Source organism: Myripristis murdjan, chromosome 2 (genome assembly GCF_902150065.1).
Source record: "Myripristis murdjan chromosome 2, fMyrMur1.1, whole genome shotgun sequence".
Taxonomy (NCBI): domain Eukaryota; kingdom Metazoa; phylum Chordata; class Actinopteri; order Holocentriformes; family Holocentridae; genus Myripristis; species Myripristis murdjan.
The window spans coordinates 11562501-11577500 of NC_043981.1; the positions used below are offsets into that span (position 1 = coordinate 11562501).

A 15000-nucleotide genomic window follows, 5' to 3' on the forward strand; every position below is an offset into this window, starting at 1 on the left:
CAAACGTGGCTTCGAACTCTGAGAAATTGTGGTTTCCCGGCCATTAACCGCCACGTTAGAAGATCACCGGGTGTATTTCTTTGTTTTCATTTTGTTTCCATTGGACGGATGACAAGGCAATATGGCCAACATCAGCCGGGGCGCTGAAGAAGAATAACATCTTGCTCAATATGAATCAATTCATGAGAGACTTTCCATTTTTCTTGTGGACGTGAGAGAGTGAGGGAAAGAGAGAGAGAGAGGAACAAACGAGGTGAACGAGAAGGAAGAGAGACGAAGACAATGGGACCCTTAAAACTGTCCCTCTGCTCCCATCCTGCTCCCATCCGTCTTCAGGGTGCGTGAACAGCCACTCATTTGACCCCTGACTCCTTATCGACAAGGTCAAAGGTCACCGGCCTTAGGAAGCAGCTGCTCGGTCATGTGACCGACTTGTTGATAACGAGGTTACTTGTTGACTGGGGGGTCTAAAAAAAATGATGCTTACTCTCAAATTCTAGGTAAAAAAAAAAGTAAAAATAAATAGACACTGAACAATGAAGTGAGCATGAGATGGAGTGAAACATGCGAGACAGGCACAAAAAGCTGTGTGTGTGTGTGTGTGTGTGGCACAGAGGGGCGCTGGTGCCAGTCTGGTGTCTGGGCCACCTCTGTAATCTGCCTGACGACTGGTGTGTGCCCTACCTATGTGTGTCTATGTGTGTGTGTGTGCGTCTCCGCCCCTCTCGCAGCGTGTAGGCGAGGTGGGCTAAATAATTAACGTTGTTATGTTGTGTCTCCTCGTGTGGAGAGTCATGAAATTATAACGAAACCCCCCCCCCAACACACACACACACACACACACACACACACACAGCCACATGCGACGGTCAGACCCTGTGTGTGGACACTGGCGGGACGGAGGCACCGTGGGTATTTAAGTATTGATGAACCCTCAGGAGAACGAGGTCACTGTGAAAGGCGTGTGTGTGTGTGTGTGTGTGTGTGAGACGTAGTAAACACTCTCTCTAGAGCTCGGACGCTTTAAACTGGCGAACAGAGAGAATAAAGAGAAGCTGGTGTGCCTCATGAATAGACAGCATTTCCCTGGCTGTAAGTGAGTGTGTGTCAGTGGACATGAATATTCTAGTTACACTCAGGACATTTAAATATTCTGTTTATGAGGCGCATCATGTTTACAATAACTCAGCCTATATAGGAAAAACCAAGAATACACTGGCGAGTATGGATTACAGTGCTTATGCCGTGGCCGTTTGCCAATATAAAATAGGGATCATTAATTCAGGGTGTGAAATGCTCGATAATATTCTGCCCGCATTATTTTTGCACGGGTCGGACCGCCGAGCAACAGACGCCGGCTGATTCAGCGAACGTTACTCAACATTTGTATTTAAGCACAGGGCAGGATGTGGCGGAGACTTCCCGTTTTTTTTCGCACGGTTTGAAACCTCACGAGCCAATCGCGGACGAGCGTTCGCCCAAACTGTGTTCTAAGTCCCTATTTTTGCTCTTGAGGCCCTTATAAAGACATTTATAAGACATTTCCTACCTCAAATTGCGCTTATTTTACAATACTTTGAAAATGGTCGGCGATTGTTTGTGCCAAATCGTTACATCACGTGTCGCTCCCTCGCCTGTGGCACGCTGGAGGAATGCAAATACGACGGGGACAAGGATTTCCTCGTCGCCGCCAGTGGTCACATGCAACGTCGGGTAACCAACATCCTGTGGCATGTAAACACCGAATCCTGTTTATCCTCGCTTTGGTTTTGCAGCATCATTACTGTCAAAATAAGCTTTCACTAGGAGGTAAACGGCTTCTCATGTCAAATCTGGCTCCATATCGTGACATGTAAACGCCAAACGTCTCAACTAAAATATATTTAGATAGATAGATAGATAGATATACTTTATTGATCCCAACCAGGGAAATTCTCATGTTACAGCATCAGTAGAAACATATAATAAAGTTAAATAAACTAGAATAAAGACTAAATATATACAATAAGGGCTACCCTAAGAATATGAGATATGAAAACTGGCTCGGCTGAGATAATTTTGAGAGTATTTAATGTGCGTTTGAACGTCTTTGTTGCGTCCGTGTAAAGTTCTCCTCCGTGGAAGCCGAGGGGAGGAGGTGCATGCGTTTTTGCAGCCTGATTCGTTTACCATCGCTCCCTCTCTCCCTCCTCTGCTCTGTGTTTTTGGCACATGCCTCCTCCACTGCCGGTGTTTTCCTCCAAGCTGATGGCACCGCAGGGAGACTCTGCACAAGACATTACTCGCTTTTCTCTCTCTGTTCCCCTCATCCCTCTGTCGCTCCCTCGCTTCCATTCTCCCCGTATCTCTCTCTCCCTCTCTCATCCCCCCTTCTCCTCGCTCCACTTACTCCCTCTGTCTCTCTATCGCTCTCTCTCTCTCTTTTTGTCCATTACCCCTCTCGTCTACATCCTTTGCTCCCTCCCTCTCTCTCTCTCTCTCTCTCTCTCTCTCTCTCTCTCTCTCTCTCTCTCTCTCAGTATGAAGATGTTGACAGTAGGAACTGGTTCCAGCTGGCCGCTCTCCACCACTGGCTCTAGGACTGACTCTTGGTGTGTGTGTGTGTGTGTGTGTGTGTGTGTGTACTAAGCTTGGTGCAGTGATCCTTTGAAATGGTCTTACCGCCTCCCAGTTGTTTTTGTCAATGTCTACCACTCGGCACCAGTGTTACCAGTTGTCTGTGTGTGTGTGTGTGTGTGTGTGTGTGTGTGTGTGTGTGTTTGAGTGTGTGTACACATGCATGCGTTTGTGCATTCATGGTACCAGGAGTGTATGTGTGTTTATACGTGTAAATATACCTCTGTTTAGATATGTGCACAGAGCTTGTGTGAATACTTGAGTGAAAAAGCAAGCGGGTATGTGCGTCTGCATGTATGTGTGTGTGTATCTAGGTGTGTGTGTGTGTGACAGTGTGATGGAGAAGCAAGCTGAAGTGCTGTGTGGGCTGTTTTTTTTTTTTTTTTTTTTTTTTTCCGCTCCCCTCCCAGGTTACTGTGTTTGTGTGACAGATTTAGCACAGCCTCACAATGCTTTTCAATACACACAATGTGCGGTTAGCACTGGGGCCAATGCGATTTCCCTCACCGACAGATGATGGCTAAGTGTGTGTGTGCGTGTGTGATGTGTTTAATGTGCACTGCTTTTGTGCGAATGTGTGTGTGTGTGTGTGTGTTGTGTTAGTGTTGCCGGTGCGCAGCCTTTGTGCGAAAGGTATGTAATTCCTATGTGTGTGTGAGCGCTACCGTCTCATCAAATAATGAGGTGCATGTGTGAGGAGCGTGATGCGGAATTAACGAGTCACGCGGGCGTCAACCAGGAGATGTGGCGTGCAGTATGGGAGTCATCACACACACCGACACACACACACACACACACATGCATGTACACAGAAAGCCTGTTTGCTGGTGTGTTTTCTCCTCCTATTTTTCATATCATCCTGACAGGAAACACTTCAACTAGTGATGTCTCTTTACCCCTATCTCTCTCTCTCCCTCTCTCTCTCTCTCTCTCTCTCTCTTTATGAAATGATCTTTATTGGCATTAAATCCTTCAGCCTTTGTTGCCACGGCAAACACTGACACAGATCTTCACAATAAGTGGCACCAGCCTCTCTCCTAATAGCAAACACAATAAGGTACGGAGTGAAGTGCTGCCAAGGCAATCCCCGCATTCATGGTGTGATTCATACCTGATGCATACACACACTCATACACACACACACACACACACACCCATCCAAAGCCACATTAGCTTCAAGCTCACTGTTACATGACAATCAGAAAAACCAAATCCTAGTCATTACAGGACCCCCTGACGAGAATTGAGCTTCAACCACTTAAGGGCTCTTTGGGGGGCTTAGGACGGGCTAACTGGGAGTTTGTACGACTTGACTGGTGGATTAGTAGTCACGGAACATTCAACGGCGGCCCCGCAGGGACCGGAGGAAAACCAGGCCTGCCGAGGAGAATCCAGAATACAATGTAGGGCGTTTGGGGCTGAGTTTTGAGGCGTATATATCTCTGAATTTTGAGAGGCGACCTGTCAAAGCGGGGGCGAAACAGCTGATCCAGATTGTTCTCGGTGTTTGTGTTTAGTGTCCGATCTGTTAAAAACATTATTCCCGAAATCCTAAGACGGCCGAGTTCACGTTCGCGATCATCCATCACTGTCAGCGCCGGGGCAGAAAGGCGAGGGGAGAGTTTTTTTTTTTTTTTCCGAACCTAATCTGCAAAGTCATCCCTCTGCGCAGCAGCAAGGAGAGTGAATACACAATCCAAGTGTGTGATTTGTGAATTTTAACCAAGACGCGAGATGCCCGTCATAAATGGAGTCAATGTCAGTCTCTTAGCAGTGTTTTCTATCTAATTCAACATGAAAAACAGATGCGGAAGTTTGTATATTACTCTGTCTCATAAAAAAAGGAAAGTTTTACACTATATCTTAAATTTCTTTAGACATACCAAGGGTCAGCTGAGTTAGGAACTGTTATATCCTCCTGAGACCCGAGGAAAAAAAAGTGTCTTCCAATTTAACTTTTTTTTGTGATTTCTTGTCTATTTAGAGTTAAAACAACAACTCAAAATTTAGAATTTCACAAAAATATTTTTATTTTAGATTTTACAGTACGTCCAACTGTAGTGGATTTTACTGTAAAAAAACAGATAATTTTAAATTTAAATAAAAAGCCAATCAAATAACCACACATAATCAATTACGGACAATCAATGCCATTAACAAGAAAATACATAATTTTCATAAGTAAAAACCAATAGCTAAACAATATTTGAGTTCCTGTTTCTTTTTTCATGACATGTGCGTTTTTCTGCAGCTGCCATTTTGGCTCAATAGAAAGTGGGTGTTCCCCTCATCCCACCTTATCACATGAGATATCATTGGAAAGGCCTGGATGTCCTCTGTACACCAGGACTTGATAGGGTACCTCAAATGAATAAAAGGATATAGACGATCAATTGATGTCCACTACACACGACATAATTGAATAGGCTGGGTCTCAGGAGGATATTAGTAAAGGCGGTCGGTGTAATTTCCTGGTTTCAACATAAAAAGACGTTTTTTGTATCTTTTGGTCAGACATAAGTTAAGGGATAGTTTTGGTTCTCTGTTTTGTTTGGTTGGTTATTCACCCAAACGCCGTTAGAGTGGGTCAAAGCCATGTGAATGAGACTTGAGTATTTCCACTGAGCATGACTGTCTGTTGAGAGTGAGTGAAACATTGGTCATCAAAAAGTCCCTCATCCTGCAACTCTCCTCCAAAACCACAGCGTGTTTGCTCTTTGTGCCTTCAAACGGCTGAAAGCAGAACTGAAAGTGACTTTTCACGCTGGCCTCAATAGAAACCAGGCATCGTGTGCTCCTACATCTGCCGGCGTACGTCTGAAAGTGTGTGTGTGTGTGTCCATTTTTATAGGCCAATCAATAGATTAGTGGATTTGATTACAAGGTGCAAAGCATGCAATCATGCATCACGTACTGACACACACACACACACACACGTAAATCTCGAGGCACACAGAGAGATCAGCCAGCGGTTATGTGAAGAGGAGGTGGGGAGGTGGGGTGATCTAAAGGGGGGGTTGGGTGGTCTAAAGGGTGGTGGTGGTGGTGGGGGGTCTGAGGAGTTCTAATAAATTACACAGATGTTGACTTTTTAAGCACAATCCACATTTCGCTCAATAATCTCCACATCAAATACCCCCCACCAGCCCCACCCAAATAAATCACTGACACACACAGGATGGGGCCTCCAAATCCGCCTGTATAAATGTGTATGTGTGTATGGATTAAGCCCCCCCCCCATCCACTATCTCCCTTTTTTTCCAGTTTGAAATCCACAGTGACCTTAACCCAGATATAAGGGACACACTTCGAATCCCCCCCCCCCACCCCCAGGAGACGGGCTTATGGTTGGTCGCACCATGACAACAACAACCTGTACTGCACTTCCTGGGTCTTTACTCTCATACACACGGGGTTTTACAATGACCAACACCCCCCACAACACACACACTCACACACACACACACTCCATAATCCAGCCAGCTGAGCACGCTCATATTAACACCGCGTTAGACACCGCGATTCCAGAAAATAATGCCACTATAAATCTCTCAACGATGAGAACAACAACCCACACACACTTTGCTCAGTCCAGGCGTGGCAAGGCCCGAGGGGTTTCTCCTACAATCCCAGGTGTATATATGTGTGTGTGTGTGTGTGTGTGTGTGTGTGTTGGTGTGAGAGAGATGATGAATAGCGGGCACAGATAAGGGCACATAGAGGACTCCATTGTTCTTGTTTGTCAGTTTCCCCTCCTCTCTCTATCTCTTCCTCCCTCCTGTTCCTTCGCTCTACCTTATGACTGAGGTCGTGACTCAGGTTCATAAGCAGTCCCTGGAGCAGCCAACGATTCCTTCAGGACTTTTTTTTTTTAGCAGCTCCTGGACACAAAACAGTGTCTCTATTGTCCACAATCATATCAGGATGGTAGCTGAGATGCTCCAGTCCTGACCAGCTGGGAAAGTGGGTAAACTTGTCCTTGTAAGGACCTTAATGCCTGATTTCACAGTAGAAGACTGTCATTGTACCAGGATGCTCCCACATTTTAATGTATGTCAATGTGTAAATGTGATATATTCACTCATTTCATCTTTCCAGCATTAATTTAAGGCTAAAGTTGCACTGAAACAGCATTTTGAGAGGCTCTTGCTTCCTTTATTTCACGTGTTTCCTCATGATGTCACCATTTCCAGGATTTTGCATTCATTCCTTATTAGGTAAATATTCAGCCACGGAAAATTAAGCAAACAAGTTGACCATTTTTAAACTTTTTCGCCACATTATCGACGTGTGCCACGGGTTACCTTGTGGTTCTTGCCGTGCCGGTAGACCATCCAGTCCTCCCCGTTGGTGCTGACCTCCAGCTTGAAGGTGGTGACGAAGTAGGACTTCTGTGTCTCCTTGGAAACAGCGCCCTGCGTGGCGATGCCCGTCAACACTTTGAGAAAGTGGAGGTCAACCTGGACGAGAGGAAGAGACAGAGAGGGATGTGTCCATGTGTGTGTAGCATTTATATGACCTGAAATGTAAAACAATAGAACAGAATAGAATAGAATAGAATAGAACAGAATAGACTGATAGATTGTGGTAGCGATTCATGGTGCAGAGGGCTAATGTAGATAACAGAGACAGACCAGCTGCTGTGTCTATCTGTCACATAGACAGCAGGGGATGGACACCGACTGAGGCCTACTGCTGAGAAAGCTAGGTGGTGTGTGTGAGGTGTGTGTGTGTCTGCATGTGTGTGTGTGAGAGGGAGAGAAAGAGAGTGTGAGGGGAAGAAGGCTGGAGGCAAAGATCAATGGTGTAGCGTTCCGATGCATTCCTGAAGAGCACCGTCATCAATCAAGGGGCGTTCAGCGCACTCCTCTGTGTGTGTGTGTGAGTGTGTGCGTGTGTGTGTCGGCATGCGTAAAGGTGTGCCTGTGTTTGTGTGTGTGTGTGTGTGTGTGTGTGTGTGTTTGAGACAGGAAAGATTGAGAGCACAGAAGGACTTCCTTATCACCGGCTCGCAGTTCCACCATTTCCTTTCAGTGTGGTTGAGTGTGTTTGCGCATGCATGTGTGCGTGTGTGTATGCATGTGTGTGTCCTGTTGTACGCCCCGCGCTGTCTCTTTGAGCTGCATGTGGGATGCTGTTGTCCCTGCACCGAGTGTGTCAGGATGTATTATGACACTGTGTAAGATGGCAGCGTATCTCTCCAAGTATCAGAGACAAACTCTTGGCAATTAAAGTGGAGCCGACTGCTAACAAGGTGGAGCGTGTCTGCGTGTGATTTATTACGTTTAAACCCGGCTTAAATTGGAGAAGTCTAAAATGCGCATCTGTACATTCATGACTTCCCTCTTTCAAGATATTTATGTCCTCCCCCAGCTGCCTGTTCCTCATACCCATGCATGAACACACTACCTTTTTTTTTTTTAATTTGACTTGCTTCCTGTTTGGATTCGCATATGTACATTTCTATCTGTTGACATTTCAGCTTTATGTCAGTTGCCTGGCAATGTGGTGGAATGCATTTTGTCCACCTCTAGAGATCGTTTGAGTGAATGAGTGTTCAATGTGTCTTGGGTGCGTTTACACCTGGATTTCATAACTTTTTCTGGTAACACTTTTCAATAAGAGTACATCAATTAACGTTAGTTAACGTTAGTTAATGCCGTAATGGTTAATTATTTAATGATTATTATGGCATTTACTAATGTTAATAATATCTACAATGACCCTTAAATAACATATAAATTAATACCTTAGCATGAACAGCATTAGTACATGATTCTTAGACACATTAGTTAACGGTTAGTTAACTGTTACTTAATGTTCATTACCTGTTAATTAATGTTTATTATGGCATTAACTAATGTTAATTGTTGTATTCTTACTGTAAAGTGTTACAAAGGCAATTAAAATTCAAATCACCAATGTGCATGTGCAATACAGTGGTCCCTCGTTAATCGCGGGGGTTATGTTCTAAAAATAACCTGCAATAGGCGAAATCCGCGAAGTAGTCAGCTTTATTTTTTTACAATTATTCTAGATGTTTTAAGGCTGTAAAACCCCTCACTACACACTTGAGGCAAGCTGAATGCATTCTGTACTGTACAGGAGACACGGCATGGAGGAGATTGATTGACAATGGTACAGTCCCTTAGCCAATCAGGACGCAGAACACAATACGCTGTAAAAAAAAAGAAAAAAAAAAAAAAAGAAAAAAAAAAAGCATGCAAAATTGCACAAAAAAAAAAATCCACGAAACTGCGAGGCCGCGAAAGGTGAACCGCGTTATAGCGAGGGACAACTGTATTTTCATCTAAATAAATTGCTTATTGACATAAATAGTCATTGAGCACAATGACAGTCATTCAATGATAGGCTGTTGGGTTGGTTTAAGAGTCATCTTGCTCTTGTGTAATCCTCTGTGTTTGAACCATTTTGCATTTCGAGCTGCAGCAACAGCAGTTTGTTTGGTAAAAATAGAAGAGAAAAGAGGTAGGAAGTGTGAGCGGTGACGGCCACCGTGACCGCACAGGAAACCCATGGGGAAAAAGATGTGGCGTCACTGTTCCTGGTACTGGCCGCCCCGTTTGATTGACTGACCTGTATGTACTCCTTGTTGCTGTCCTCTGAGGGCGTCCAGGCGTTGTCGTCGTTGTTGAGCCGGGCCTGGCGCGGCAGCCAGCGGTTGTCGTAGAAGGACGAGGAGGCCGTGATCTGGTCGTCGCTGATCTTCCCCGACTCCATGCCGAACGCCGTGCTGCAGTGGAACGCTGCCAGGAGGAAGAACGGGAGGAAGAGGCAGACACTTAATTATATGCTTGGTCATTAGTGAATTATTCTGCAACAGCATTACAGCGGAGAAAGGGAGCGAGACATAACAGAGGGAAAGAGGAGGAAGGTGAGATAATTATACATAGAAAAAGGAAGGAATGAGGTAGGGAACAAGGGAATGAAGGAAAGAAGGAGGTGACAAAGGAAGGAAGGATAGAATGAATGAGCAAAGAGGAAGAAAAGAAAATATTGTAAGATGCAAAAGAAGGGAATTATCCAAAGAGAGAGGGGCAAAGGGAAAGAAGAGGATGGATGGAGGGAATGAGGAAAGGAGGAAATTAATAGAAGAAGAAAGGGAAGAAGGGCAATTTTAAAGAGGAGGGAGGGAGACTGAAAGAGATGAAAGTAGCATATTGCAGAGCTTAAAGAGGGGGATGAACGGGTAAAAACAGACGGAGAAAGAGAGGAGGGAGGCATTAAAGCGGCACAAAAGGTAAGCAGAGGTAAATTGAGGTGAAGTTAATCTATATTCTTAAAGAAAATAAAACGGGGCTGCCTTTAAGAAGTCAGGCTCCCTTAGGAGGGAGCGAAATGAGCCGGGGGAGAGAAAGAGGCAGGGTGGAATGAGCGTTTGAGAAATTGAAATGGCATTAAAGCAGGCAAGCCGAAAAGATCGAGAGGGTGAGGAGAGTGAAAGATGAAGAAAGAAAGACGAGTGTCAGCACGGGCGGGTGGAAGAGAAACGGTTGCGGCAGAGAAAATAGAGACGGGGAAGCAGGTAAGCAAACCAATGCAAAAAGTACACACACACACACATAAGGATGAAGGGGCACACACTCACAGGAGAAAAAAAAAACAAAGTTATCTGGCACTCACAGTCGCTGGCCTCTTTGTGTGTCATGTTGTAGCGGGCGGAGAAGCCGTCTTTGGCCACGGCCATGTCGGTGTGGAAGGACAAGGACAGCAGGCCGGACGACGACTGGATCTCCGGAGGGATCTTCGTCCCGCAGTACCGGCCAATCAGAGGACCCACTGCCAACACACACAAAAACACACACACACAAATAATGTAAAGCCAGACAGGGCACAGCAAGCTCTTAGCACTACAGCACACGGGAGTTGCATAATTTAGCGTGTTGTGTCTCTCATTTTTGGTGAATAATTAAAGGTGCACGATGCCAAAATGTAAAAACTGCAGTGAGGTCAACATCTCAATTTACAAAATAAAAGCGTAGACACCCTTTTTTTTTGGATTGTAATGAAGGATATTTTTAAAAGCTGGATGTTGTAGCATCAAATTCAAATTGCTTCTTAACCCTAGAAAGCCTGAACTATGAAAGAATTAGCAGAAAATTCCAATTTTTTGAAACTGAACCCTTTTGGTCCTACAGCAAAACATATATATATATATATATATAAAAAAATTAAAAAAATATGTTATTACATGACCTTTCTGGTGTATGATATATGATATGTACTTGAAGTGCCAATGGTATGGTCCAGGGTGAACAGGGGAAGTGTTCAAAGGTATTTTGGTCAAGTATTGATTAAACTGAAAACGAACAACAGAATTGAAAATGTGTATCATATATGATACAAATGGCTTTATAGGGTTAAAAACAAACTATTTTAAAGGCGCATTACACAGAAATTGCAACTGAACAGTAGATTGAAGTGATGACCTTTCTGACGAAAAACAGTGAATAAGCACAGAATTTGAGGGTTCCCATTATCATACTTACATTACCTCACTGTTCTTACTTGACAGTTTCTTTTTCAGTGTAATTGTGAAATAGTTTCTGTTTTAAGAGAATTTGACTTATTTCTTCATAGGACTCTAAAAGGCCTCATACATACTGGATGCCTGTTTTAGCTGCAAATAATCAGCACTAAACAGATGCAGCCCTTGCTTTTGCCACATGGTACAAGTTGCACTTTGCTAAAAAGTGAAATAGTTTATCCTCTCGTGCCGCCGGGAAGCCGCGAAAAGTTTGTCCTTCTTCCTCTGAAAACAGCGAGAAAAGGAGTCCAGGACCGTGGCGGACACGCTGCTTCAGTAAGTGTTGTCTAATGAGTCGCAGCATGCTTCCCTCCATCTTTTTTTTTCTACCCTTCACTCCTGTTGCTCTTTTCTCCCATCTATCCCTCCATCTGTCGTGTGTGTCTCAGCCAGGACCCAGTAGGGGGGTTGGAATCCATGCCTTAATGCAAGCTGCACTGGGATCAGCTGCACACACACACACACACACACATGCTAGCGAGGATTACAATAGTCTCAAGAGTAGCCCCCTCGCCAGACACCCACTTCTCCTCCCCTTCTTCATGCCCGAGGACTCGGCTCACAGGAACTGGGTTACAGTTTAATTTCCTCCTAATTCTCAACTTTGAATGGTACAAATTGTTTTCAGCTATCAAAGCCTCCGAATTCAAGGCTATAATTGGAATTTTAAATCCACTTTGGTTCCCAGTTTAGCAACTGAAAATGAAATAATTAGAGCAAATCTACCAATCGCGGCGTCACATTTTCACAAAAGAGCGAGAGAGGGAGACGCAGACGGGAAGCACACCGCTCGCCGCCGTTACAACAAATCAAAGCCCCCGATGAACGGCTTCCCCCCGCCGCTTCCTGATCTCGCCTGATAGGCCGGTTTCGCGCGGCTCTCCGCCTCCGATTGGCTGAGAGCAGATATCCATCGTGGCCGTCACTCTCACTAGCCATGGGAGGAAGGAAGCGCTAGGTGATAAGGAGGGAGCACAGGGAGGAGAGGAGGGGGAGGGGGGGCGATGAAGGGTGTTATTATGGAGGAGGAAAGCGGGATCATGGGAAAGGTCTGCTCCTGAGGGGTGATGAGGCACTTTGAGCGCCCCGTGCGAAATAATGTTTCCTCTCTGTAATGTAAAGCACTGTGAGGGGAAGACGGCCAACATCAAAGAGGGTTGAGACTGCGGAGGAAATTGAAATGACTGCGATGTGAGCGTCTGTGTGGGAATGTGCCTTAATGTGGCGCTGAGTATGTGGATATGAGTGAAATGTATATGTTTATGTGTGTGGGTGGTGTTTCCCTCACTGTATATATATATGGGCATGTGCATGTGTGTGTGTGTGGGTCCATCTCTGTGTTTATGTGTGGAGGATGTCCACACCTCATCAGCATCGCTTTCACCAGCATGTGTGCATCTTAAAGGAGCAGTTCACCCCAAAAGCTTACCCCTAGCAAGGTCTATCCATCCTGATGTGATTTGGTGAGGTTTCCACTCTGCCTCCCTTCACCCCAATACAATGGGGCCGGATGAGTATTCGCTTGTAGAGTCATATTTTACATATTAAAAAAAAAAACTCATCAGTGATAGCTCTTTCCAAAAATAATGTCACAGATACCCGGCATTATCCACAGCTCTCAGGGGTGAGCTTTGGGAACTATTTTCTGCCAAAGAACGCAAGCAAAGTGTATCCATCCACCTTGGGCCCCATTGTATTGGGTAGAATGGAAACTTAACTACCGTATTTCCCCAATTAATCGCCCGGGCGGGGTTTAAAAGAACCAGGTGGCTATTCGCTGCAGGCCTTTATTTATTTTTGCACAGACCTGCACCAGGCCATTATTGTGATGACAGTTACTGTCCAACACATTTACAGTCGGTCGATTTAAGATTATGGTGCACCCTTTTTTCTAACGTTAGCTAGCTCTTATTTTGACAGAAAACGGAAGTGCCGCACAGTTATTGTGTGGTTAACTGTTTACTGCTGCAAAAATAAGGTGAAGAGCCTTATTTTGGGTTACCTCAATATAATGCAAATAATCGCCCCGGCGGTTATTTGGGTGTTCGTTTAATACGCAAAATGGGTGCATTTATAAGAACCAGGCGGCTATTTGCGGCCGGGCGATTAATTGGGGAAATACGGTAAATCACACAAAAACTATTTAGATGGATAGACTGGGAAAATACCTTTTTTTTGTATTTTGTGTGAACTGTTTCTTTAATGTGAGTATTTAGGTGTACTTTGGGCTGTATGCCCTTACACTTCATCAGTGTCTCTATCATAAGTTTGTGTTTGTCCATGCATACCATCCATCACTTCATTATCAGTATCTGTGTCCTTTGTGCGTGTGTGTGTGTGTGTGTGTGTGTGTGTGTGTGTGTTGCTGCCGTCCCGTCCCGCTCACCTTGCGGCAGGCCGTCCCACACGTCCAGCCAGTCGTACTTGCAGTCGCCCTCTCCCACCAGCAGGGGGTCGTTCTCCAGGTCGAAGGTCAGGAAGGTCAGGGTGATGTCCATGTGGGGCGGGGCGATGATCATGTACGAGCACTCCAGGTTGTGGGGGTATTTATCCGGAAACCCCGGCGACTCGATCATGCCGGAGGGGCTGGTGAAATTGCGGAAGCAGAACTCCGACCCTGAGCGGATAGAAGGATAAGAGCGCGTTTAGGGGAGGCGTGAGCAATCGGTCATATTGGGCTAAGATACAGGCACGAGCAATCGATCACAGCACAATATCTCATCTGACTTGCAGAGGGTGTTTCAGAAACTCGTTCATCACTGACAGCGAGCTGGAATATACAGTAACTGTGGCGAGGAAACACACAAACACACACACACACACACACACGGTTTATGATTACCAATGTGTGGAGAGCGCACACGGTGAGCAAGTGTTCAAGTGGGCGTGCCTAACGTCGCCTCACGCCACGCGAGCAGGCTAATGCCTCTTTTTGTCAGTCACATTCCTTCTGCTTTTGCTCTCCCAACCAATATTTTCCGGCACCTTCTCTTCCAGAAACAATAACTCGGTGATCAAGACACTCTTCCAAACCATTAAACTCTGTGGTGGCAAATTAAAAAATAGGAAAATTTGGACTTCCGGTTGTAAATCTTCATGGGAAAAACTGAGTTATACCTCCAGGGAAGCATTAGGAAGCTTCATTGTCATCTACATTGTCAAAAAAATAATCCCTTAATAAGTCATTTGCTCTTATAGTTAAGAGTTAAAATCCTCTTCTCCCATTGGGATTAGATAATCCCACTTGTTACCTATGAATATTTTCCAGAATGTGTTGATCCTCACGGGCTGATCTGCCTTTTTCTGCTTTGTTTCAACATATTTGCTCCCAGAAAAAAAAAATCCTGTAACAAGTGAAACTAGGAAAGTGGGATTAGCTCATCCCACTGGCAGGTTTTTCTTTCACCTTAAGAAAAAAGAAGGTTTTAACAGTCATCTATTTGACATGACACATTATGATATATCCGATAAAGTGGCATCATGAAGATTTCACATCATGATGAGGCATAATCCTCTATACCTTCTTGCACACACACACACACACAAACACAAATCTCTCTCTCGATTCTTCCCACATTCATACATAATCCTTCTCTTCCTCTGTTTCTGTCAGTCAGTCCCTCTCAGACACACACCCACCCACACACACACACCCACACACACACAAACGTTGTGTAATGGGTCTAAGTGGGCCCTTTGCGGCGGCTCCTCATTAGCGATGCAGATTTATGCGCCCTGGGCGGCTCACCTTGAGCGGCGGCAGCTGTGTGGCTCAGATCATCTACCCATCAGCCCCTGCTCCTCGGCCCACTGGGGAGCCTGAGTCATGGCCGAGC

The 15000-nt window shown here is 45.1% G+C and overlaps 1 protein-coding gene across 3 annotated transcripts in view; it reads right to left on the reverse strand.

Annotated features, from left to right (window-relative positions):
• nrp2a (neuropilin 2a) overlaps positions 1–15000 on the reverse strand; it is an 80816-nt gene that overhangs the window by 30635 nt on the left and 35181 nt on the right. For all 3 annotated transcript variants that reach the window (XM_030071755.1, XM_030071747.1, XM_030071764.1), the window contains exons 4-7: positions 13551–13781; positions 10261–10416; positions 9214–9383; positions 6921–7076 (exon numbers count right to left, since the gene is read on the reverse strand). In XM_030071755.1, coding sequence (XP_029927615.1) covers positions 6921–7076; positions 9214–9383; positions 10261–10416; positions 13551–13781 — 713 coding nt within the window. The remainder of the gene's footprint in view (positions 1–6920; positions 7077–9213; positions 9384–10260; positions 10417–13550; positions 13782–15000) is intronic.